The sequence below is a fragment of the Penaeus monodon genome, chromosome 11, assembly GCF_015228065.2.
Source record: "Penaeus monodon isolate SGIC_2016 chromosome 11, NSTDA_Pmon_1, whole genome shotgun sequence".
NCBI classification, from domain to species: Eukaryota; Metazoa; Arthropoda; class Malacostraca; order Decapoda; family Penaeidae; genus Penaeus; species Penaeus monodon.
In genome coordinates this window covers 44747457-44774031 of record NC_051396.1, presented here as the reverse complement: position 1 = coordinate 44774031, position 26575 = coordinate 44747457, and the positions used below count along the sequence as shown (strand labels likewise).

Sequence of the window (26575 nt, the reverse complement as noted above, 5' to 3'; positions counted from 1 at the left end):
CTCCAAGCTTTATCCTTCTCAAAAAGTATATTTATCAGAGGTTAGTTGGCCTTTGCAAAGGCACTGAATGCACAGATAAAATGTCTAGTGTTTGATGGTTTTATTGATTCCATATACTGTTTCATATGTAAGGCTCATTCTCATGTGACAAAACCGAAACAAAGTAACTAACTTTTTCCAATTTATCTCTGCATTTGTCTTGGCTCTTTCATAGTTATTAACAAAAATAGGTTGAGGTTCCTTATATTTTCACAGAATATTCATGGTATAGCTCCAGTTCCTTCGAGCCATCACTTAAGAATGTAAACAAGAAAACAAAGAAATCTACAAGATTCATATTATTTGTAATTATGAACAAAGTATAGCATATCTTCGGGAAAACAAGATAGGAAATATTTCTTTCGAATATTGTATCATTAATCAGAGTATCACAAAATTTCATTAAGATTATTTGTTTAATTATTTGTTCTTGCTTTCACTCTACTTGCCAGGAAGATAACAATGAACCGTTTGAGATGTTCTCATCTTGCCCGTTTGCCGCGTTTGGCTTCTAGTCAACAGCAACTCATTTCTTCAAGGTATGTTATGTAATTTATATATAAAAAAAAAATTGTGCATGTGCACGTATATATGATTGCACACTTGTAAATGCATGCATGCATGGATGTAAGTGTATACAAACATTCTTGTAAGAGTATGTGTATATGCATGTATTTGGGTGCAGGTGTATACTGTTTTTTTCAGTTAAGCATATAGAGGCAAGGCAGTGTTCCATGGTATATTGCATTTTTTACAATATTTTTGGTGCATAACAGATACTTTTTTTTTACAGTTATTATTGCTTCAGAAGTTACAGTGGTAAGGTGAGGTGACGGTGTTTGCACTGTTAAATGTGGGAGAAAATACTCACTCTGAATTTTAGAATATATTGAGCACTATGAATAATGCCATGATTTGACTGTGTAATTACTGGAGGGTTGGAGAGCTAACGATTCTCCCTCTCTCTCCTTTTCTCTCCCTCCTTTTGTTTCTCTTTTTCTCTCTTTTTCTTTTTCTTGCTCTCTCTCTCCCTCTCTTTCTCTTTTTCTTTCTCTCTCTCTTTTTTTCTTTCCCCTTTTTCTTTCTCTTTTTTTTTTCTCTTTTTTCTCCCCCCCCCCTTTCTTCTCTTTCCTCTCTTTTTCTTTCTCTCTCTTTCTCTTTCTTCTTTCTCCCTTCCCTCTTCCTCCCCTTTTCTTTCTCTTTTCCCTCTCCCTCCCTCCCCCTCTCTCCCTCCCTCCCTCCTCCTCCCCCCTCTCTCTCTCTCTCTCTCTCTTCTCCTCTCCTCTTCTCTTTTCTCTCTCTCTCCCCCTCTCTCTCTTTTCCCTCCCTCCCTTCTCCCTCCCTCCCTCCCTCCCCCTCCCTCCTCCCTCCCTCCCCTCCTCTCTCCCTCCTCCCTCCTCCTCTCTCTCTCCCTCCCTCTCTCTCCTTTCCCCTCCCCTCTCCCCCTCTCTCTCTCTCCCTTCCCCTCTCTCTCTCTCCCTTCCCCTCTCTCTCTCTTCCTTCCCCTCTCTCTCTCCCCCTCCCTCTCTCTCCTTTCCCCCTCTCTCTCTTCCCTCTCCTGTCTCTCTCCCCTCCCCCTCTCTCTCCTCCCTCTCTCTCCCTCCCCTCTCTCCCTCCCCCCCTCCTCCTCTCTCCCTCCCCCTTCTCTCTCTCCCTCCCTCTCCTCTCCCTCCCTCCTCTCTCTCTCTCCTCTCTCTCTCTCTCTCCTCTCCTCCTCCCTCTCTCCCTCTCCCCTCCCTCCCCCCCTCTCCCTCCCCTCTCCCTCTCCCTCTCCTCCCCCCCCTCTCCCCCTTCCACTCTCCCTCCCCCTCTCTCCTCTCCCTCTCCCTTTCTCTCCCTCTCTCTTCTTTTTTTTTTGGATATTTCTTTCGCTTCCCCCTTTTTTTTTTTTTATTTTCATCTGTTTTCATATTTATATTTTGTTATCTCTTTTGTTTTTTTAAATTTTATTCCTTCATTTTTTCTCCAACTCCTGAAAATTCTTTTCTGTTATACTGTCGCTCCCCTTCTCAAGTTGTTCTTCCTCTCCAACTTATCTTCCAAATGATCCTACTTTGTCTACTATAGTCATGATGTCTTTTGACCCATTATTCTATCCAGAAATCACTATACTTTTAATTAATTTCTCTATATTAACTGTAAATATTTTTACAATCTTGTTCTCATTAATAACATACTAATCTCATCTACCCATTTTATGTTCTCCATTCTTACTATTCTGTTTTTACTTTATTATCTTACACTCAAACTGTAATTTTAGCAATACATGTTCCACTTCAAGTTTTCTATGTCACTTCACTTCTTTTGCTCCAATTTTTAAAATTTCCCGGGCATTGTATGTGTACTTGTGTAATTCTTTGTCTAGGGAACTTTTAATTAGTGCATTTTTGGTGGGTCCAGATATCAAAAAACTTGGGTCAGGTTTTGTTTTTACTATTTTATGAACTACTTGTTGGGTTTTACTTTTCGGTGTGAAACACTGATATTAATTCCCCCCAACCCCAATCCCCGCCCCTGGAATCCCAAAATTTTCATGAGAACTTACGAAAAACCCCATTCATACAAGGGGGGGTCCTCCTCAAACCAATTATAAGTTGGACCCCCTATTTGTAATTTTAACATATGTCCTGTTCTACCTTATGCTATTAGAAAAATCATATATTTTAAGTATTTCTTATAATACTGTTAAAATGTTAGTACAATCTTGTTTAATCAATTTTTAATTATACAAAATTACTAAGGGTCTAACAATTAATTTTCAAGTCTTTTACATTTCTTTATTTTGAACTTTGAATACTTTTTCCTTCAGGGGAACTGAAATCAATTTAAGGAAAAAGGTTTCCCGGCAAAAGGCATAATGCAGTCAAGGTTTGCCCGGGAGAATGTTAATTGGAATGGTGGATCCGGAGAAATTTTTATGGTTACTTCTAATCTTTTTGAGGAACCTTTTTGTTTAAATTTCAATTAAAATTTGGGCAAATAAAAATTGGCCAATTTCCCGTTTTTATAATTTATTTCAGAAAAGTTTTTTTGTGTGGGGTTTAAAATTTTTTTTTGGTTGTTAAACATCATGAGGAAAAATTTTCACAAATATACACCGAAACCATGCTTAATTTGTTTGCTATGGGATGCATTCAGCTGATTATAAAATCTGGGGGGCCTCAAATTCAAATTATTTAATGTGGGGAGCCCGATTGCAACCATAATGAACTTTTTTGTAATCTGTTTTGTGGACCGTATAACCATTTCTTTTTTTCTTTGTGTTTATTTTTAAAAAATATATTAGGTTTGGGAAGATGTGTCAAATCCCGTTATTGTGTCAACGTTTTACAACAAGTTCATTGCTTCCCAACCATCGTTTGTTCAGGTTCCATATTATGACAAAATTATTCTTTATTCCCTTTTTTTTTTTTTTCGTTTTATATTTCAAAAAAATTGTCCCCTTTTTTTAAAAAAAAGCCCGGTCTAGCAAGTTCTTTATTTTTCTTCATTGCCATAAATTTGTATTAAAACAGTAGAAATTTTTTAAAACCAAAAAGGCTATACTAAAGTGAAGCCAAGATTTGTCCTGTTCAAGATAATAACTTGTAAGTTTTGGGTAAATTCATAATTTGTTCGAATAAATTTTATTTTCAAGGCTTTCAATAATCTGTTTTGAGGGATATGTTTTTTTTACCCTTTCTCGATGTTAACATTTGATACCCAAATAAAATTCCTTAAACTTTTTGTTTTAAAACGATTTTTTTTTCTTTCCAGTCAATTTTTTGGTTGGTTGAGAAAAAAATTGGGTAAATAAATTTTTTGGATGTTCTAAAAGCGGGGATGAAAAGAAACAAAAAGGAGTCAAAGAAAAATTCCTTTTTTCTTTTCTCTCCTCTCTCTCTCTGTCTTTTTTTTCTTGGGTCTTCTACAGAATAATTGTTCTCACTTGCCTCACTCTTCCCTCTTGGGATCCTTACTTTCATTCCTTCTCACTGTTTCTACTCTCTTCTCTCCTGTTCTGTCTGGTGTACTCTTTTGCTTTCCTCTTTTCCTTTCTCTCTCAACCTGCATTTTTGTTTTTGGTATTTTTAACGATTATTATGTAAGGGTTATTTTGGACAAGTTGATTAAATAAGCTGTATCTACATTTGGTTTCTTTAAATGTAGTATGGAAAATACATTCCTTGATTTGATCAATTCAGCAAAAATGGAAATTATTAACCTTATATAGAAAAAATTTCTGAACTTTCTTATTTTTTTTCTTAAAGTGAAACATTATTCTGAAAATATATCTCCAAAACCTAAATGCCTTGTTCAAATTTTCCAGCTTTGTAAATCGGTAAAATTTACTTTAAGTATTTCTTATTACTAATTGTCTGTGAAATTTGTGGATGTTACAGGTATACATATGGCTAAGTTTGGAATCCCAGTTTTTTACAATTCAGGTGAAGAAAAATTTTATAAATTCAGCAGAAACGAAATTCAATTTGCAAAATAAAGGTTTTCCAGTAATGTTTTGTCAGTTTCCCCTTCCCGGGGTAAAAATTCATCTTAAAATTTTAAATTTTTCTCTTAACTCTTCCAGGAAATCTTAATGGTATTTCCTCCCAACCTCTCTTATGCTTTGTATTTTTTCCCCCATCCCGGAAATTTTTTATTAGTGTTTTTTAGATGGTCAAGATTTCAACTGTTTTACTTAATTTATATCAGGAATAGTTCTATAGGTTACTTTGCTCTATGTTTTTAATGCCACTCAAGTAAACCCCATAGCAGTCCCCCCACCCACAATCCCAGCCATGCTTTTAAGAAATATAATAGTTAAGAATAAGGGTTAAATCTTTTTGTCTTAAATTGTATCAAGGTAAGGGTTGGGGAGTCCTGCACTTGCAAACCATATTATGAAACTGTTTGGGTAAGCCCCTTCCCTGGGGACTTCTGTGGGAACTTGTTGGATACATCTCATGTCTGCTGTTGCTATACCTGTTGATGGCTTAATTAGGATTTACAGCCAAATTCATAATTTGTGTTTTCGGGAAAGATAGTGTCAAATCCGATTATTAGAATGTCAACTGTTATTTACAACTGTCATAGTTACAATTGCCTTCAAGACCTTTAATTGTTTGGGAAAGTTCAGGGTTACCAATATGAATTGAGCAAATATTATGTCTTACATTTACTTGGGTCTTGAGGACAATTAGATTTTGGCAAAGGATCTTTTATTGTCAGTTGTCTTGATTGGTTTAAAAAGAAAGCTGGTTCTGCAAGTACTTTTTCTTTCTTCAATATGGGAAGCAGATGGAAAGTCATTGATATTAAAGTGAAAGAAGAGGACAAGTCCAGAGAACACCAGAAGGGACAATAACTCAAACGCATGAAGATCCAAAGGAAATTTTAGGTCCTGTCGGTAAGAAATGTAATAACTCTTCGGAAGTTGGGTCTGGGTATTCCATAATGGGAGTATAATGTTTTGTGGGGATGTGGTCTGAGGCTTTACAATAATCTGTTTTGAGAGCATCAACCTGTTTTTTGTTACATTTCTCAAGATGTTGAAAAGTATGTGGATAAAAACAGAAATAATGAATTACATTTGGACAACTAGAATTAGATCCAGCTGATTTCTTATAATTGTCAATTTCCAAGTAATAAGTTTGTTTGTTTTTGTGTGTGTGTAGAGAAAAAAAATAAATGAATAAATAATATAATTTTTTTGGGATTGTTAAAAAAGCAGAGTCCATTGAAGAAGAAACAAAAAATATGTAGTTATCACTGGAAAGAAATATACAATTTCCTTTTTGTTATTAATTTTACCATGCTCTTATATTTAAGGTTTGCTGGACTGCAGAGATGGCAGTCCTCAGCTGCAGCACCGGCTTCAGCAGTACAGAAGAATCTGGAGCTGAACAACAGGTTGCCTACTCAGGACCTGCGGATGGCTCAGACTAATGTTGAATTTAATGTGGAAGCAATGACAGCACTCGTAGATCATGACAACCATGAAATGAGAGCCAAGTTTAGGTATGGTTGATTATAATACCAATTGTTGATGATGATTGAAAGAGCCGCTATAAAAGCCAGTTGTACTTTTTTTTTCTTTAGTTGTTTATCTTTTTAAGAATGATGATGATAATTTCAGGGAGTTCATGAGTGACCCAGTCATGGTCCCTCGCTACAATATCCCCCTGCATGAGGAGCGTGACGTGGCCCTGGCTCGCCTCCAACGCATTTGTGACAACAAGTTCATCTCGGTGCTGGACTTCCGCACTAACCCACTGCGTATCTTTGCTGCTCATGAGTTGGCTGCCATTATCGACCCTGCCATGACAACCAAGATGACTGTGCAGGTATCATTTTGGATCTCCCTTTTTTTTTTCTTTTTTTTCTGCTTGTTATATATTCAAAAGACTAAACTTGTCCTTTTCCTTTTATTTACACACATTTATTTCATAAACTTTTCCCTGTCCATTACTGTTTGTCTCTACGGCAGAGTTCTTTGATGCATTATTTATCATTTCATTCTTTTGTCTTCATAGTTTTGTGGAAGGTGTGAAGAAAACATGCTTTTTTAGATTATATTTTCAAGACAAAGTAATTTGATGCTGATATGAGCTGAGTGTGAATGACCAGATATTGCCATGGCCTTGTGTCCCATTGTTCCTATAGTCACTCACATGCCACAGGCCTTAGGTCAAAGTTGTTTGGTGTCACATTACATAATTTGCACTTCAAGAAACCTTCAAACCCCCTTCCATTCATTTTACCATAGGCCTTGTCATATACTGTATGGTCTTCCGTTTTGCTGTCAGTTGTAGATATGCGTATGATTGTTTTTTACTCATTATCATTGCCAGTACTGTCATCATCATTATCATTACCTTTTTCAATATTATTACCATTATTCCCTTAAATCATTTATCTTGTTTAAACTTCCATAATTTTGTTTCTCTCTCTCCTAGTTCAACTTGTTTGGTGGAACAGTCCTGAAGCTTGGCACAGAGAGGCACCATGAGAAACTCTTGGAGGGCATTGACAACTTGAACGACATTGGATGCTTTGGCCTTACTGAGTTAGGCTACGGGAACAATGCTGTGGAGATGGAAACAACTGCAGTTTACGACAAGGAAACGGGTGAGTCAAGAAGAAAGAAGAGTTCCTTCTGTTATTTTCTCATCCTCTCTCTCTCTGTCATGTGTGTGTGTGTGTGAGAGAGAAATAAATGGTGTGAGTGACAGAGGGAATTGATAACAGAATGAATTGTTTCTCAGGAGCAAAATATGCACTTCAGTGACTCATTGTAGCCTAATTAGGGATAATGTTTAACATGTAAATCATTCCTTTTTCACTGTTTAGTCATTACTAGTACTTTCTCTCCTTTGTGTCTGTCTGGTGTACATGCGTGCTTGCATGTCTGTCTTTTTACTCTCTCCTCAACAAAACCTTCCTGCCTCATGTTTTTCTCTTTTTACCAACAGATGAATTCATTGTAAACACACCTCACCCCTTGGCACAGAAGTACTGGATCACAAATGGAGCTGTTCATGCTAAGCACGTGGTTGTCTTTGCACAGCTGATGATCAAGGGAACCAACCATGGAATTCATGGCATTCTCGTTCAAATCCGAGACAATGACTTGAAGGTATGTATGCCTGTGCATGAGAGGATGCACCTTTTCTGTATTCTTTTCTGTATTTTTTTTTTTTTTTTAAGTGAGATAAATCAAGTTTGATTCTGAAAAATATCATCTCTGCTTCAACTTCCATATTGTTTCCTGGTGTGTTCTCAATATTTTTTCACCGATTTGTAAAATCGGGTAAAATATCTTTAAAAGAAAATTTAATACAAAAGTCTGTCTTTTTTAGGTGATGCCTAAAGTGCGAGTGGAAGACATGGGATACAAGATGGGCCTGAATGGTGTGGACAATGCCAAGCTGGTATTTGACAATGTCAGGGTGCCAAGAGAGAATTTGCTGAACAGATTCAGCGACGTAAACGAGAAGGGAGAGTTTGTCTCCAAAATCAAAAGGTATTTGATATATGTGTGTGTGTGCATGTCTCCCCCCCCCCCCCTGCCCTCTCTCTCTCTCCTCTCCTCTCTCCTCTTTTTCTCTCTCTCTCTCTCTCTCTCTCTCTCTCTCTCTCTCTCTCTCTCTCTCTCTCTCTCAAAGTTGTTATTATTATTGATGTTTTACTATAAAAATATTAATAATATAAAATATAGTAGAAAAATTTCCCAGAAATCATGCTTGCTATAGTATCCATGCCCCACAAGTGAGCCCTGCATTCATATTGCCATCCGCAGTGGGATCAGGTTCCATTGTTCTTTTTATTAGAGGAAATCATAACATTTCAAGCAAGAAAGAGGAAGTTAGGAACGTACCTCATTATGTCGTGCTTTATATAATGTTTCAAGCAGAAGAGAGGAAGTTGTGAACATTCCATGTTGATTTTTGTTTTGTTTTCCCTATTTTCTTCTCTTCTATTTTTTTTCTTTTCTTTCATCATCTCTTTTATATGTAATATTTATGATCTATAAATAATATATATATATATATATATATATATATATATATATATATATATATATGTATATATGTATGTATATGTATATATGTATGTATATGTATATATATGTATATGCATATATATGTATACATATATGTATATATATGTATACATATATGTATATATATGTATACATATATGTATACATATATGTATATATATGTATATATATATTGTATATATGTATATGTTTATATATATATATATGTTATTATATATATTATGTAAAATGTATATATATATATGTATATGTATATATATATATGTGTATATGTATATGTATATATTTATATATATATGTATGTATGTATATATATGTATGTATAAACATATATTTTATTTATTTGAGAAAAGCTACTGTATATTTTTTACTTTTTGATGTGGAGTTGTGACATTGTGACTTTTCAGATTATATTTTTTGCACAAAATATTGGCCAGTTTTAAAAACTGATTTTATTTCTTTTTCTCCAAGTTCACGAGCACGTTTCCTGACAGTAGCTGACCAGCTTTTGTCGGGTCGCATCTGTATTGCCAGTATGTCCATGGGTGGCGCAAAGGTTTCCCTTGCCATTGCTCTGCGTTATTCAGCATCTAGGCTTACTGTTGGTAAGTTAGATATTCCAATGTGGAATAATCATAATTTTGTGTATATCACGTATCTGTGCATGTATGTATGTATAACTTTTCAATGAATGTGAATTTAGTTCCCTTATAGCATTGATGTACAGGTTGTGTGTCCCTTGTAAGTGTTTTCCTTGATTACTGCTATTCCGTGCTGTATGTCCGTATAAACTGTCCAGTGAAGGGAATACCATGAAGTGTATCAGGCTACTGCCACTACTTCTTTCTTATAGGCTACTTTTATTTTCTGATTCTTTAATAATCAAGCAGATTCTTTGTAAGATCTGAGTGCTATGTCTTTCCATGGGACACTGCCCCCAGATTCTATCATGTCAACTGAGGAGCAATATATACAGCTTGTGTTCTGGTCTTGGAGATGGTATAGGATTAGCATATAGCTTATCATTAAATTAGTCATCTTGTGTAATGCTTACAGTTTATTAAGTGAAAAGGTGTGCTTTTTATGGTCTCCAGAATTTCTAAGCACCTCGTGTGCATAATTTGTGGGACTATAACCTGGCTCAGCATTTAGGTTATCCTCTTCCTTCTCTTCATGTAGGTTCTGGTGACTAGTGTTTTGATAGTCAGATTTTCTTTATCTTGCTATGAAGATGTTTTTTTCTCTTTTTATTTCTTCTCTGGTTCTTGGAGACAACTGCTGTGGTTACATAAAGTCAAATAAGATGAAATTCCCAGTTGGGTGCAGACTGACTGCTACAACACCAGACTTCACAGACAATTACATCAAAAGATATCAGTATGCAAGTTTGCTTTTAAGATTTACTATCCATAATATTTAATTCACACACATATGGTGAACCAGGCCAAATGCTGGGTGACAAGTACACATGTCATGCAAGCTTAAGCCTGCTTGAAGTTCTTCATGCTAAATTGTTGTTCACTTATTTGGCCCAGAATTTGGTCATTGAGGAGATACAACCCCTCACAATAGGCTTAAAATTATATTTTATACTCATTTACTAAAAGAACTTTGTCACAACCAAAAGCAAAGAGGTTAAGGTGAATTATGTTTCTTGCACTTCTTATTTTTCACTTGGTATGGCTTGGTATGGCATAGGGAAATCCCATCATTAGTGGGTTAAATTCATGTCAAGCTAAAGCTTCCATTGATCTTACAAGCTCTTTAATATTTTCTCAATAATGACACTTACAGGACCACAGGGGAAATCTGACATGTCTATACTGCAGTACCAGTTGCAGCAGCGTGCCCTGATACCACTCTTGGCCAGAACTTATGCAGTGAACTTTGGACTCGACTATGTGAAGGTGAGTAGGAAGATAGGGTTTAGTGGGAAGATTTGCTAATTAACTTATCTAGAGGGAGCAGTCCAGAGGTCTTCATTTTCCTTATTTTGATATTTAAATTGTCAGGTATTAAAGGGACCAACAATCAGCAAAGATTTCAGTCTTTATAAAAGTGAAAATAAGAATAAAAAAGACAAAACTATCGATAGATACTTCCATTACAGAGACGCTGGGCCTTCCAGTCACCTGATGGCTCTGAGCACCCAGAGGTGGTTACCATGTGCTGTGTCATCAAGCCTCTAGCTTCCTGGAACCTAGAGGAAGTTGTATCTGTTAGCCGGGAGCGCTGTGGAGGCCAGGGATATCTATCTTGTAACAGGTGAGTGTTTTTTGTTCTTGTGTGTTGTAGAAGCATGATCTGCATCTCATTTTCAAGTACTGGTACAGAAGTATTTCATATGTGCTGTGAATTCTGGCCTCAGTAATTAGGAGGAACAGAGCAGTCTCTCTTCCTCCCTCCTTCACTCTCTTCCTACCCCTCTCTACCTTTTCCCATTTCAAAATATCTTCTTGCTCTCTTCCCTGTTGTCTTCCTCTGCACAGTTTCTCTCCATAGGATAAAGTATAGCATTCTTTCTCTCTCCATATATTCTAGGTTTGGAACTTTCATTGGCTTGGCCCATGCTGCCATGACAGCTGAGGGAGACAACTGTGTCTTAATGCAGAAGGTAGCAAAGGAGAGGCTGGCTGCATTCAAGCCACTGCCAATGAACCCAGATCTTCCAGGAAAATCCTGCCAACATTGACTATCTGCATGACCTACTCAACCGAAGAGAAAACCAGCTATTCATGGTAATATCTTTGCAGAATTTATGGTTTCATTTAAGGAAAGATTACAAATCAGCTCCCTTGAATATACACTGGTAGAAACAAGAAGATAGGCAAGATTATGCATTTTGGAGATTTTGGCGCAATAGTTATTTTAACTATACTGTATACCATTTTTTATAGGAATGTCAGTATGCTTTTTGTTGAGTTCAGTTGGTGTTGATGTTAATCTGAAGGTAAAAAATGCAAAAGGCAGAGTAGTAAATGTTTCTGCTTCTTTTAGATATAATGTACATGATCTGTACATCAGCAATTGATCATTTAGATGATATTATGTGAGTGAATAGTTGACATTTCTTTTTTTAACATGTATATGTATAACCATTTAATTTTAAAATTAAATAAAGAAAATTCACACTGGTGCAGACTCTTGGCAAGAAACTGATGGCTGCTGGAAAGGCTGGCCTCTTTGATACATGGATGATGCAGGAGTCAGACTTGGTGCAAGCTGCTGCCAGGGCTTTTGGAGAAAGGCTCATCTCTGATCAGGTAAACAAACAAAAAACAAACAGAAAAATATTAGCTTCGGTAATTTTTCTATCTTTGAAGTTTACGAATTGGTATTAAAATTTTAAGAAATGTTGAAATTTACTGAAAATTGTTATAAGTTTGGATTATCAGAATAATTCATTTGACAATTGAAGGACTTGCAATATAACATAATTCTGGATTTTCAGTTTGGTGAGGTTATCAAAAACTGTGAGGAGAGTCTGAAGCCTATTTTGACCAAGTTGCACCACCTGTATCTGGTTGACATTGTGGAAAAGAACTTGGGTGTCTTCATATCCAATGGAATTATAACACCTGATGTTGCTGCTAAGGTATTTTTTCTTTTCTGTATGATAACTTTTTTTTTTCTCCTTCTCAGCTAGACAAATATTCTTTTGTTACTATTAAAGAATGCAGACTGTTATGCTTGTGATTCATATATTTAATAGGGCGGATCATTTTTGCAATTTTTTTTTATTAATGTTCATATTTGACATCTTGAAATCTGTTAATTTGGTTCATCCTCTTAAATTAAAGGCAGTTACCTTTCTTGGGAACATAGTACTGTCCCCTTTAACTGTGAACTAAACTCTATGTATCTTGGCCATGTACCACCCATCAAAAGCAGTGAGGAGTATAAGTTAACTTATTAAGAGTAAAGAACACAGGTTGCAAGAACCCTGTGTAGTTGGATGTGATGATACTTGTATAAACACAGGTTCAAAATCATGGGCTATTATGGTATTTTTTTTGTTTGACAAGCAGTCAAATGAGAAAGTGAGAAAATTTTAAGTGGTAGGTGCTTAGGGAAGAAGTCCAAATTCAGACTTAATATTTTAAGTTATTTCCATTCTAATGTATCATTTCTCAAAAACTTCCTTTCCAATAACTAAATCTGTAAAATATGCCTAACAGGAAAATGAATGAAGTGATAGAATTTGCTTATCACACTCGTACCAAAAACATATTCAATTCTAAATCTTCATACTAACACAAAATAAATCTGCTTTCAGGCAACATCCGTATCCCAGAGTTTGTGCAGGGAAATTGCCCCCCATGCCTTGACTCTGTGTGACGCCTTTGCCATCTCCGAGCCAATGCTGTCTGCACCCATCGCTAGGGACTGGGTCGGTTACAATGAGGGAGACAACCAGGGAGAAGTCTAGAGGCATGGCAGGAATGTCAACCAAATTATGCTTGGCTGTAATAGGAGACTACATATATATATATATTTTTTTTTTTTAGATTTTGAATTACTTAGTCTTCTATTCATTTACCTTTTTCTGGCAAATAATTTTTAAAGTTGAATCTTTCTGTCAAGTTTTGATGTGTAGTTTATACCCGGTGCATGTTTTTTGATAGGCATTTAAGGACAGATAACAAATATACAGATATCAATGCAACTAGTAATAGGGAAATTATCATGTAAATAATATTTGCATTTTGAATTAATAAATATAGTTTTATTGTAAACTTTTTTTCTCCTTTCATGTTGAGGAATTCTTACTCAAAAAGATCGTTTTGGAAAGTTGATGGTGGTGCTTACTGATTTTACAAGTGATATTTTCCTCAACTCAGAAATTATTATCGGTAGATGGTAAATATACATAATGCACCATTTTGCAATGATAGTGCTTCTTTCACCATCTATATAATTAAAACTTCAAAAATATTTGCATATAAATTTTATGTAAAATGTAGGAAAAGAGATAAGAGAGATGGAATACATTCACATAGATGCATTTGACCATTTTTGAAATTGGTCAAATACATCTCTAGCACTGTGAAGATAAGAATTTTACAGCTACATATACTGAGATATTTGAAAAACAAAACTTCTCAGTTACCAGAATTTCTTTCAACATTCATCACTGGTAGCCATCAGAGCTGAGATACAACTGGCAATCAGTGTCTTCCCCAAGATGTCCACATATGTTTTTAATGATTTATTTTCTCTTAAGCTCTTCATTATGATGACAGTATACAAATGTAAGCATAGTAAGTGATGATATATCTATGATATCAATCCTATAGTAAATTCCTCTCAAACCAGTGGTTTGCATCCTTTGGACACTTGTAACCCCTTTTTCAAACCTCCAATATACATTTGACCCCCATACCCTACATCAGCTGTTCCATTTTATGATTTTCCAACTAAACTATATAATATTCAGCAATAAATACAAATTATATTTACTTTTTTTCATGAAGACATGGAAACCGACAAATACCTAGCAAATTGGCCAACAATATTTTTTTCCCCCCAAGGCAATGTGACCCCCTTGCTAACCCTTTGTGTCCCCCTTGTGGGTAATAACTCAATGGTTGGGAACCACTGTTTTATACTATTGAATTTCATATATTGTCATTTACTGCTTGTTTGAAAATTTGTCCCTGGTCATGAAACTTAACAGCCATTTTAAAACTAAGGAAAATTGTGCATATTAATGTTAATTACTTGAAAACTTACATAAATTTCAGTGTATTGTAGATGACAAAAAATACTGGAAATTATAAAAAGAAAATCATGTGTGAAGTGTAAGAAATGATAGGTCCTTAGGCCAATCTTTCCTTTTTATAAAAATTTAATTTTTCTCTAAATAAAATATTTGACACTTCAAAACAGACTTTCTTTTGCTTTCATTTCCCTAAAATGGTTAATGTTTAAATGGTTAGAAGACATAAATGTGCTAGACATCAAAGGCCAAAAAGTATTGTGGCAAAAAGGGTGGAAATGAGTTAATGATCAGGATAAGATGTGTTAGATGTCTAAGGTTGTAGAACATTTTAGGGTAGAATGTTAGTGAAAAGGGTATAGAGGGGTAGTAAATGGAATACACTGGGGATTTTATTAAAGGTATAGGGTGATCACATCAAATGGAGAGTGTGTCTGAGAAAGGGAGATTAACACAAACCTACAAAAGAGCTATTATGAAACAAAGTGTAATACAGTAAGAAACGATAGATGTAGGAGAAAAATTCTGAGAATGAAATAAGGGAAACGGAAGGTGGTGAAGTATCGGGAAGAATGACAGGAGGGGAGGGGATCTACAGATGAATGTTGTTGTGACATAAGGGAGTTATGTGAGTATTTAAGTGAGGGTGTCAAGGATAATGGGGAAGGAAGAGGGAATGGTGCTGCACATGGAAGAGAGGATAGGGTGTTTTTTGGGTGAGTGGGAGGAAGAGGGGTAGGGGGAACTTGAGGAGGAGAATGGAAATCGGCAGATGCTTTCAATGTAGAGCAAATGAAGGGATTATAGGGTGGATGAGGGAGTGGATCATTCTCTTGAGTCATGTTTATAAACTTTTGGATGTGTTCAAGCATTTCTGGAGGGGAGTTGGGTGGGGAGGTCTGAGAAACTGAAGTTCTCTTCCTAGGAGAAGAGGGAATGGATGTCTGAGGAGCAGAAGGAGAGGTGGGTGTAGAAGACTGAGTGCAACATTTAGATTGTCTGATGCAACAGGTAGAGTGAGAAGAAGGAGGGGAGGGATAGGCACCAGGGAAGTGGTAGAGATTGGAGTATCAGGATTTATATTGGAAAAGGAATTTGACTGGGTCAAATCTCATTACTGGTCATGGTGAGCCTAAAATAAATGGGGAGATGATATGGTCTACCTGTTAGGGTCCCCATGAGGGGTAAGGGCTAGATAACTAAACAAGGAAATACTGTGCCCATGGCTCCCAGAGGCTGTTCATAATTGACACAAATCCAGCCTTTCATCCTTTCAGCACAGCTCTTATATCTCAGGAAATGGACAGAAGAAGGAATGATGAAGAACAGAAGGAAAAGAAAGGGGAAGAAGAAAAGACTGCAAAATTAGTTGAGGTGAGGGCTGAGGTCCAAGGTAGGGGTGATCCCCTACATTGGGCCCCAGTCTCCATCTCCTAAGCCCCCCCATGACACCAAGGGGTTAGTGGGGTATTTCCCTAAATGTAATAGCCTAAATAAATAAACTTCACTGACATGAAATGTTTTATTACCTTTTTTTATATTATAAGTCATAGGTACACAAAATAAGATTACCTGTTCATGGAATCAAATTACAAAATCTGTAATTACATTAAAAAATTACCAAGTACTTCCATAAGCATTCACCATCCATACCACTTTCAAATTTTTCAGGAGATACTTTCAACCACAGTCTTTAATTTGCATTTTGAATATCAGTACATCAACACATTTGCCATACTGATGTTAACTTTTTTTTTTTCTTTTTTACTTTTTAACTTATCAAAGGTTTGAGTAAAAAAAAAAATTATAATAAAATAACTTTTTGTTATTTCTATTTCTTCTCTTTTCTGAACCTTGTTTTCTCCCTAAGTTCAAGTTTCTTCTGTCTTCTCACACTGGCTAACACATTTTCAAAATTGGTTGTCTTTTTCTTGGCACTGCCTTTTGGGCCAACACTACCAGGCGTGCGTCGAGGAGTTAGACGTACTGTTGCTGGTTCATCATCAAAATCAAATCCAGAAGTGTCAATTCTGAGAAGGAAAATACTAAATATTAAATTCAATGAACATAGACATCCACTCATCTGCTTAACATAACTAGCAACATAATATCAATCTACTTAATCATCCATCTATTACATACTTTTCTGCCTCCTCTTCTCTGTCACTTTCAGAATCATCTTGTGAGGGAGTAAGCGGCCGTCTCCCTAGTTCCCAGTTCCATTTTATGGGTAATGACCCATCCTTGGCTAAGGCTTCATATAAGCGTACAATTTCTGTGGCGCTTGGTTCAACTGAAATATCAAATATTATTGTATTAAACATTATTATGATGATTTACTTAGCAATCATTGCATCATTTTTCATGTAGTAAGCACTTATTGCTTAGTTACATAACAAGAACTTAGCAATGACAAAGAAACCTCCATTTATATTTAGGCAAGACAGAGTTAAAAGTCATTCCATGGGAATATATTTCTTGCAACAGTAAATATAGTGGAAATATGATGGCCTTTGTTGAAATACAGAAGCAGTGCCATCTTTTGAAACAATCCTATTCCTGACAATTTACCTATTTAAAGAAAGAGTGTACTTTCTATACATCAGAATTCACTTATTACTTTTGATCACAGGTTTCAGAAAAGTATAGTGCCAATTTGGAAGCATACATAACAAAGTGTTTTTTAACCCAATGACAATGAGAGCTCCAGTGCCTGGATTCTACTGCTCAAGGGGAAAATCAGAAACACAAGTTTGGTTAGCATGGGTTTGGTTGAATCAAGTAGTCAACAAGGATCTGCAGTGAGGCAGAGCCTTCCCAGTGGCAAAGGAAATACACAGGCCAAGGTAAGATAAGACTGTTTTGGTAGATGGTGTTTGGTATTTTACAAGAGTTTCATAGATAAGAAAAAGCATTGTTCTGATAAAAACTCTCTGAGGGGAGGGGTCATAACATGGAAATGGGTTATCAACAGTAGAACTGACAATCAAACTTGTTAGAGACACTTTAAAATCCTTCAGATAAAGTACTTTTCCACTTAGAAACATCAATGATGAAAAAAAATATATACATATATATATATATATATATATATATATATATATATATATATATATATATATATACATATATATATATATATATAAATAAAATAATAATAATAATAATACATTTTCTGTTCACCAGCCATATGATACAAAGTAAATTTTGCCTGTAATGGATAAAACGGCAGAAATTACAACACTTTTCACTCACGCAAGTTGATATTTAGAAATGACATGATACTTTAGAATACATTTACAGAAAAATCTAATAATGCTGCCATAAAGAAAGATTGTTTTAGGTATCACTCATTGATACCTGTATCACACATTGATACCTGAAACAATCCATGCAGGCTAATAATAATGTCAGCTATTATGAAAATATATTGCAACAAATACTGTAGGGAGAGTAAGTCCACAGCCATTAGGTGGGGGAAATACCAAGGTGCATATAACCAGGTAGCTCCACTTCCATTTAGACTGTGAAACCCAAAAATGACATTGATTTTTTCCCCAAGATATTCTAATGGCTGTTAATGGTAAGGAACTCTTTGTTATTATAAATAATAGTGGGAATTTTTGTTTTGCCTCTGGTAATTATAGCAATATCAAGTAAGTTATACATATAATTATGTCTCTAACTATGTCTGATATCTCACACCTGGTCAATCTGTGCGATACTCTATGGTAAGTGTTTTTCAGTGCATTTTCTTTGAAAACGAATCAGTAATAACAATGTTAGAAAAATATACGGAAATGAAACCAAGAAAAAAGAAAGAAAAAATAAATAAATATTTGCAATGAATAAAGGCAAAGAGGTAGGGCCATACTCAAAAGTTGCCAACTAGCTACCTATTTCTAAGTACCTTGGTAAATAAAATAATCAGGTGGAGGTCTAGGGACAAAGCCCCTGGCTTAAGAAGGTTTTAGGTACATGTGACAAAGTTTATGGATTCCCTGGAGTGGCTAGAGTAATAAGGGCTTAGCCTGAGAATGGTGCACAGTCACTTCATAAATACTTACCAGTGACTGCACTTACATTATTTGCAATGGAAATTAACAATAGATTCATGCATACTACACCATGAATTGAAACAAGGTATAATAACAGCAAGGTTGGATGGCTGTATGAAACTAAATAATTGATAAATTTATTGTATCACATAGCCATCCAATCCTGCATTATCATTCCTTCTTTCAAATATTTGTGACACTCATTATTTTCCATTGAATATGATATAAATGAAAGTATTGGCAATGTTTATGAGGTGACCTTACACCTCCAAGATTAAGGCCCTACTACTCCAGCTATTCCTGGGAAATCCACAAACATCACCATATGAACCAAAATCCTTCCTAATCCAGGGGCTTCATTCACCCCCAGACCCCATTCAATCACTGTGTTTTCCTAACAGGGGTTCTGCCCAACCTACTGCACTTACCTACTATTTACTGCAACTTATTTTCCTTTTTGGATTTTTGCTATACATACTATTTACTGTTTGCAGTCATTTTTTTTCTCTTATGTGCCTACTTGATTCCTATAAATGTATAAACATATATTTAATTTTTTAATATCTTGTACTTACTTGTATCATGCTTACATTTTCAAAATCTTCAATCTCTGTAGTCACAATCCTTACTAATCTTGAAATGAAACCTAACCATTTAAAAACAAATCGTCTTCAAATATGCCCATTACAATTGGTATAAACTAAACTATTTCCTACAATTTTAGTCAAACCAAATCAAACATAATTTTTCCAAAGCCCCAGTTGCTCTTGTAGCCCCAGTTACATCCACACCTTCAAATTCCTCAAACGATTCAATGTGTGATGGTGCCTATGCCAACCCAGATTCTTACCTCTTATTGTGAGATCTCAACTTTTCTTTCTTCTGTGTTACCACAACTATTATCTTTATCACATTGATTCAGAATCATTTGTGCCCTACTTAGAAGACCTAAATTTATTCTAATCGTTTATTTGTATACATACAAAACCTTGTCTTCAGATTTTTTTACTTTATTCATTGTTTCATACCTAATCTTCGTAAGTAACCGATAGGTCTCCCTTCTTTAATGTTCTAACAATTTTTCCCAAACTTTTCAATGTTGCTTTTTAAATTTGGTATTCAGAGGTTTTTTTTTTTTCTTTAATTTCACCCATCTCTTCCCGGTATAGTTTTGTGATCGTTCCGTCTTGGACCTCCATTTTTTGAACGGGGGGGGTTGTGGACCCCGGCCTTAACCCTTCCCGGCAAACTTTGGGATGAAATATACATTTATACGTTCTTTTTTTTAGTGAAAGATAGGTTATTTCTTAAAAAATAGTTCCTTTAGGCTCGACAATGGGATGAAATTTTACCCAAGTTTAAGACCGTAAACATTGGTTAAGGCGAGAAATTACGAAAAGTTTTGTATCCCGTTAAACCCTTGCGTCTAAGGTAAAAGTCCACCAATTTGCTACTTTAATTTTGTTTTTTTATTTCTTTTTAAAATTAAACTTAACCCTTTTTTATCCTAATGAACCCGGGTATGGTTTTCCCTTTCAATGTTTAAAAGGTTGCATTTTTAAATTATATTTTTAATTTATAAAATTGAAATTTTTTTTTTGTGTGTTTTGTTTGTGTGTCCCCGCGCGGTTGTGTTAATGCTTACCTACATTAAAAATGATAGTGCCCTAAATTTCTGGTACTATGCCGAATCATATCCCTAATCAAAATGTGAGAATTTTAAATATATCATTGTGTAAAAAAAATGTTTTAAAAATAGGTTATTTCTTAAGTCATTCCCTTGCCTAAGACAATTTTAAAGATGAGATAAAAGCCTTAAAAATGTAAACACGATTTGATCGGCCCTTTTTGAAACCCCGTTAAACCCTCTGTTTAAGGGATCAAGGTGCAGGGGAAGTGATCGAGGTGTTGTTTGTGTAAATTTAGAATGAAACGCATCTTACAAATAATTTTAGGACAATTTTTTTTTTCAAAAACAAACAAAATTTTTTTTTTTTCCCCCCCAAAAAAAAAAAAAAAAAAAAAAAAAAAAAAAAAAAACAAAAAATTTTTTGAAAAAAAAACAAAAAATCCTTTTCTTTTTTTAAATTTTTTCCCAAAGGGGGGGGGGCTTTTTTTCCACCCCCAGGGACCCCCATTTCCCAAAACCCACTTTGTTTTTCCCATTTTAACCCCCCCCCAAAAGAGGGGTTCTGCCCCCAGACCCTAACTGATCACCTTGGACTTACTACTATTTACTGCAACTTATTTTCTTCCTTTCTGAAGTTATTTTTTGCCTACTACACTGATTATTTAATGTGTTTGCAAGTGCAGTTTTTTTCTCTGATTGTTATAGTGCCATTACATTTTCCTATAAATGTATACCAAAGCTTTACTTTTTTGCACAATTTTCTTTTTATCAATTTTTCAAAGGTAATACCATAGACAAAAAGTGTCTTTTTTTTTCAGTCATTCTCTCCATTATAGCCACAATTTACCTTGTACTATATGGCATTGGGAAACTGAAACTATACCACATAAAATAACTAAAATGGTCGGAAGAATAACCAATATAACACTGAAATGTCTAACAACAAACAGTAAATATTTACAGTACAAACGGTGTTAGTCACCAACCCAACATCACAAAATCAACTCAACATTCCAAGTTGCTGTGACTGGGTGAGCCCTTCTGGTACTGCCCCCAACACCTCCCTAGGAATCACCGTTTTCACCTCAGCTGTAAGTGGTGTTTTCTGCAAACTTTTTATTATTTTTTTTTTTTTGTGGCATTATCATTCGTAACTACAGATTATTTCTTATAACTTTTTGTTCTCTGCAGGAATATCATTTTCAATTTGCCCTACCTTAGCGTGCCCCTACTGTAGATTACCCCACAAACTAAGTAAATTAACTAAATCAGTATTATATTATGAAAGACCTGAAATCTTGGATGGACTTTTACTTTACTTTCATTGAAATTAGACATACCAAAAACTCCATTCGTTAATTCCTTCTGTACTTCTTCATCGCTACATTCCACCTTGAATGATTCCTCAGCATCCATTTTTTAAAAACCAAATCCTTTATTCAAATCCGTTGCCTCACTGCAAATGTTGTGGTATATAACTAGGTGTGTGTTTCCTTTTCTTTCTTCTATAGTCTATACACCCAAGATCTTCTACCATAGGGTTTTTAGTCCCAAGGCCTCGAGTTGCCTCTTGTCAGCCTCCAGTGTTTACATTCGAACGGGGAGGCGTTCGTGCAGTCTCCCGTCTTCAGCGCATTCACAACCGGGAGCGAGGCTGCGCTATGCAGGCGATGCCGCGATGGACTTGCAATCGCCTCGGTGTATTTTCAGTGAGAATGTTCACACCGGTTGCGATTTCTTAGACATAGTTCGTTAGACGCATGCGAACTTGGGTATTCTTGGTATCCCCAGTGAGTCACAGACCGTGACATTGTCGCCTACAATTCGGAAGATGATCTGAAATACTGTTTGAATTTTTATTCATCGTCTTCTAGTTCTTGCATAAAAAGACGATAATCACCAAACTTTGTCCTTAACAAATTTATTTCGTTTACCATTTCTTCTTTTGTATTATCTAGTCCCTTTTAGTGCCTCCTCCCTAAGAAACCACGGAGTATGGTCTCCCTTGGCTGTGACACTTGTTTGAAAACAGAGTTGGGCGTCATCTTTTCCAGTGTGATAGTTTTTACACTTTGATCACTGTCGAGAAGCGTTTTTTTTTTCCAGTGTGAATATTCACGCTTCATCCGCCTGTCCGCCGCTACGTAGCTTGTGTGTGAATGCGCTTTTACAGGTCTAGGAACATCCGATATTTGTTGTCAGCTGCAGAATGTGATGACCTCATTTGGCCTGAATCATATCGCCTGACCTCAAATACTTTGTAGTGAAATTTTATATACATTTAATATCAGTATTACTTTGCTGCATTTAGATGAAAGATATGGGTTATTTCTAAAGATCATTTACCTTTGCAGTGCTCCCGACAAGAGTGATAGCCAAAATATTTTTAGACATACGTCTTAAGAATACAGTAATAACAATTGAGTGTAGAGGCGAGAAATTACGAACAAAAGTTTTGGTGATAACCAGTAAACCCCTTGACGTCCTAAGGTACAGGTCGCAGCCAGGTGTGACTGACTGGTTAACGTCGTTTTTATAAGTTTGCAATGGAAATTGCAAACTTAACTTAATATATATACGTAAATGCATCCTCTGTCTCCACTGAGATTTTCATCTCTACTAATGCACTAACATAGGTTCCTCATATGCAAATTATATATATATATATATATATATATATATATATATATATATATATATATATATAAATGTGTGTGTGCGCGCGCGCGTTTGTGTCTACAAATATTATGCATATACATAAACATATAAACAAGTAGATAGACTGCAATAAATTTATCTGGGTACTATGCACTAGAGTACAGTATACACTAGAGTACAAAGGGTGTGAAGAATATTTTTAAAAATATATGCACTGGTTTGCTAATAAAAAAATGTTTAAAGTATAGATTCAAATCTATACTTAAGTGTTTTTCATTTCTTGCGGCAGCTAAAGATCAATTTTATAAACGATGAGGATAAAAAAAGCCGTTCAAGAATGTGGGAGCCACGACTTTATGACCTCGTGGCTTCCTTTTTGCTAAACCACCCAATTGTTAAACCCTCTGTTTTAGAAGGGATTCATGAGGTAGCAGGTGCACCAGTGACTACAGAGGTAGTTGTTCTGTGTAACACCTTAGTAACAGCCTGTTGGAGCGCAAATCCTTACAAATATATTTTTAGGACATTGCTCGTGTTTCCCCTTTCTCCCCAACAGCAGCCACGCCTACCATAACAGCAGCTGTGCCTCCTCCAACGCGAGGCACTAGACGCCCTCGGATACGGATAAGACCAGCAACTGGGAGAGAACAGCTTTTCTCCGAAATAGGAAATAATGCGTAGAGTTACGAAGAAAATTTGAATATTTTAAAAATGCTAGGAAGGAGGATGCAAAGATGAGGGACATTTTTTATCGACAAAAACGATATTAACAGTAAAGATGACGAGGAAAGCAAGTAAACTGAAAAATAAAAAATGTATTTTCTCGTCTTCCTTCCATACCTCGTATGTGTAAATTGCATTTTGAAATATTTTATGGGATAATTTGAACGTTCTGATTTTTTTTGTAAAAAAATTATATACTAATTTTTCTTTACTTTAGTAAAAAATTATAATGGTTAATGCTTTAGACAAATAAATGTGCTAGACATCAAAGGTTATATAGCACTGTGTGTGTGTGTGTGTGTGTGTGTAAGAGCCGGTATGATGGGCTCTACAAGAGTATGGTAGGTGTCGAGCTTAGGGTGTAAGGTAGACGACCAAGATGTAATGACTCCCTTTATTATATATTATGATGGAGTACGGCTGCGCCAAGGAGCGAGGTGTTGCTCCTTGGCTCCCCGCAGGGAGTCTGCCTGCCATCTCCTACAGTGGTCTAAAGATGGGCATAGATCACGTGCTTAACATATGACAATCATTGGTGATGAAAGGTACTGTTACAACAATGCATAGCTCTGTGGAAGGGGATAGACAACACAACATTGGAATGTCTAGTGTGGCAACGAGAGACGAACAAACAGGTAAAGCAATGGATACACTTATATGTATGTGTGTGTGTGTGGGAATATAGGCATGTGACAATACATAAGATTACGCAAGTCATGTAGAATATAACAGATAAATAGAATAACATTGGCATACACATTTCAGCAACATCACATATATAAAGCTGGGTTACATATCTCCCTGGTTTCTAAATGATGGTCCCCATCATAATCAAATATCGTGAGAAACGTAAAACGACGCAAGTACTGTGTGACGCGGTGTGTATATCAGTATCGAGATTTGCTAGTTATATGAGTGCTAACGTATGCCGAGACTGCGATATTCTCGGGCTTCAGAACTACGTGAACGGGCGGCGCTGAAGGAAATCCGTCTTCAGCGGCGTCATAGAATGGCGAGCGAGCGAGCGGCGCTGAGGGAAGAGCATCCTCAGGCGGCGGTAATACAAGATACGTACGAGTGAGAATCTAGTTAGGCAACTCATAAACTGCAAATGAACACCTATACTGACAACTGAACGCAGAATACAAAAAAAACTTCAATGCACAATTAAATAAGTCGAGATTAAGTATTGAACACAAAAAGAAAATAATATAAGGAAAAGCTAAGCATTGATCACCATTATTTTCTGACAAACCTTCACACTCGGGTCTTGGGTGCGGTGCGAGGCGAGGAGAGGCTGGGGAGATGCACGGCTGACGAGGCAGAGAGCGGGCCGCCCCTGTGCGGCTGACGGGGAGATTTGAAGCGCTGCGTGGTGAGCAATGTCGTGGCGCGACAGGTCAGCAGGATGGTGTTGTTCCTGCTTGGTCGCGACTGCGTGGATGAATCCGCATGGCGAGGAACTCGGCTTGGTGTAGAAATGTTTTGGGTGGTCAGTGTCCTTGGTGATACTTGATCCAGCTGGGGTCCTTCTAAAATCTGCACAGCGTTGGTGGCAACAGATGATACAAGTGTTGAGGGGTCAGCTGCAGGTGTGAGAGTGGCGTGACTTGCTGTGTCGGAGTTCAGCAGCTAGGCGGACAGCGTCGGTTATCCGGCCTTGGGGACATCTCGGCAGGAGGACTGGCTCACACTATGACGAAGTATTGCGTGCTCGGCAGAGTGTGCTGTTGATGCGGAGCAGGAACTTCGGAGGCGCTATAGGAGTTCAAAGTCACCGCTAAGCCACCAGTTGTAAGAGCCGGTATGATGGGCTCTACAAGAGTATGGTAGGTGGCGAGCTTAGGGTGTAAGGTAGACGACCAAGATGTAATGACTCCCTTTATTATATATTATGATGGAGTACGGCTGCGCCAAGGAGCGAGGTGTTGCTCCTTGGCTCCCCGCAGGGAGTCTGCCTGCCATCTCCTACAGTGGTCTAAAGATGGGCATAGATCACGTGCTTAACATATGACAATCATTGGTGATGAAAGGTACTGTTACAACAATGCATAGCTCTGTGGAAGGGGATAGACAACACAACATTGGAATGTCTAGTGTGGCAACGAGAGACGAACAAACAGGTAAAGCAATGGACACACTTATATGTATGTGTGTGTGTGTGTGGGAATATAGGCATGTGACAATACATAAGATTACGCAAGTCATGTAGAATATAACAGATAAATAGAATAACATTGGCATACACATTTCAGCAACATCACATTTATAAAGCTGGGTTACAGTGTGTGTGTGTGTGTGTGTGTGTGTGTGTGTTGCAATATTTTTCAATATTGTTTTATAAGACTTCGTGGTAAGAGGCTTGTCAAAGTATAAGATATAGAATAAATGTGCTAGACATCAAAGGTTATATAGCACTGTGTGTGTGTGTGTGTGTGTGTGTGTGTGTGTGTGTGTGTGTGTGTGTGTGTTGCAATATTTTTCTACGCATTTCTTTCCTTTCCTAAATAAAAGTTTTGTTGTTTTATAAGCCTTCGTGGTAAGAGGCTTGTCAAAGTATAAGATATAGAATAAATGTGCTAGACATCAAAGGTTATATAGCCCTATGTGTGTGTGTGTGTGTGTTGCAATATTTTTCTACGCATTTCTTTCCTTTCCTAAATAAAAGTCTTGTTGTTTTATAAGCCTTCGTGGTAAGAGGCTTGTCAAAGTATAAGATATTGAGTAAAATTTTCCACTTTAATATTCCTGAAGTTGTCAATGTATTGCTTGGTTGTAAAAGTTACTATTAGATTTCCTCCACTTCAGGTTTCATATGTATGTTGCCCATAACGCAACCAAGTCGAAAGTAAACATTGACTATTTTATCATACCAGTGTCTTGTATTTTATACGCTGCATGGATTTTGTAACTCCTCTGATGCATAAGTAACTTACTTGCAACTGACAAACACAAAAAAGCCCACTGATAACAACAACATAGGGCCATAAGATTATATATCTGCAACTGTCATTGTTTACATTCAAACGCAACATAGTGGGCCAGTGTTTTTTCTTACTTCAGAGTATTATGAAAGCATACCTCTCCTCAAAGGCATATGCACTCATACACGGTAATGTTGCCGGTAGTAATACGACTTGATTTCGCTGCTCTCATCTTCTGGGAAGATATCCAGTGCAGAGTCACCATCTTCATCTTCTTGCACG

General features: G+C 36.4%; 2 protein-coding genes across 3 annotated transcripts in view; one reads left to right on the top strand and one right to left on the bottom strand.

Moving 5' to 3' along the window:
• The window catches only part of LOC119578974 (acyl-coenzyme A oxidase 3, peroxisomal-like), a 14186-nt gene extending 996 nt beyond the window's left edge, over positions 1 to 13190 (top strand). The window contains 14 exon segments of the mRNA XM_037926662.1: positions 492 to 578; positions 5848 to 6036; positions 6155 to 6362; positions 6975 to 7146; positions 7491 to 7654; positions 7878 to 8041; positions 9053 to 9186; positions 10376 to 10488; positions 10692 to 10846; positions 11123 to 11260; positions 11262 to 11319; positions 11722 to 11844; positions 12033 to 12176; positions 12858 to 13190. Coding sequence (XP_037782590.1) covers positions 502 to 578; positions 5848 to 6036; positions 6155 to 6362; positions 6975 to 7146; positions 7491 to 7654; positions 7878 to 8041; positions 9053 to 9186; positions 10376 to 10488; positions 10692 to 10846; positions 11123 to 11260; positions 11262 to 11319; positions 11722 to 11844; positions 12033 to 12176; positions 12858 to 13010 — 1992 coding nt within the window. The 5' untranslated portion in view covers positions 492 to 501 and the 3' untranslated portion in view covers positions 13011 to 13190.
• Positions 13085 to 26575, bottom strand: LOC119578975. 2 transcript variants are annotated; one of them, XM_037926664.1, is made up of 3 exons: positions 26451 to 26575; positions 16443 to 16593; positions 13085 to 16330 (listed from the first exon to the last, which is right to left on the bottom strand). In XM_037926664.1, the coding sequence occupies exons 1-3, from the start codon at positions 26464 to 26466 to the stop codon at positions 16132 to 16134; spliced, it is 366 nt and encodes a 121-aa protein (XP_037782592.1). In that variant the 5' UTR covers positions 26467 to 26575; the 3' UTR covers positions 13085 to 16131. The 2 variants fall into 2 exon arrangements, with proteins under 2 accessions (XP_037782592.1, XP_037782591.1); XM_037926663.1 differs by lacking the exon at positions 26451 to 26575 and adding an exon at positions 21329 to 21722.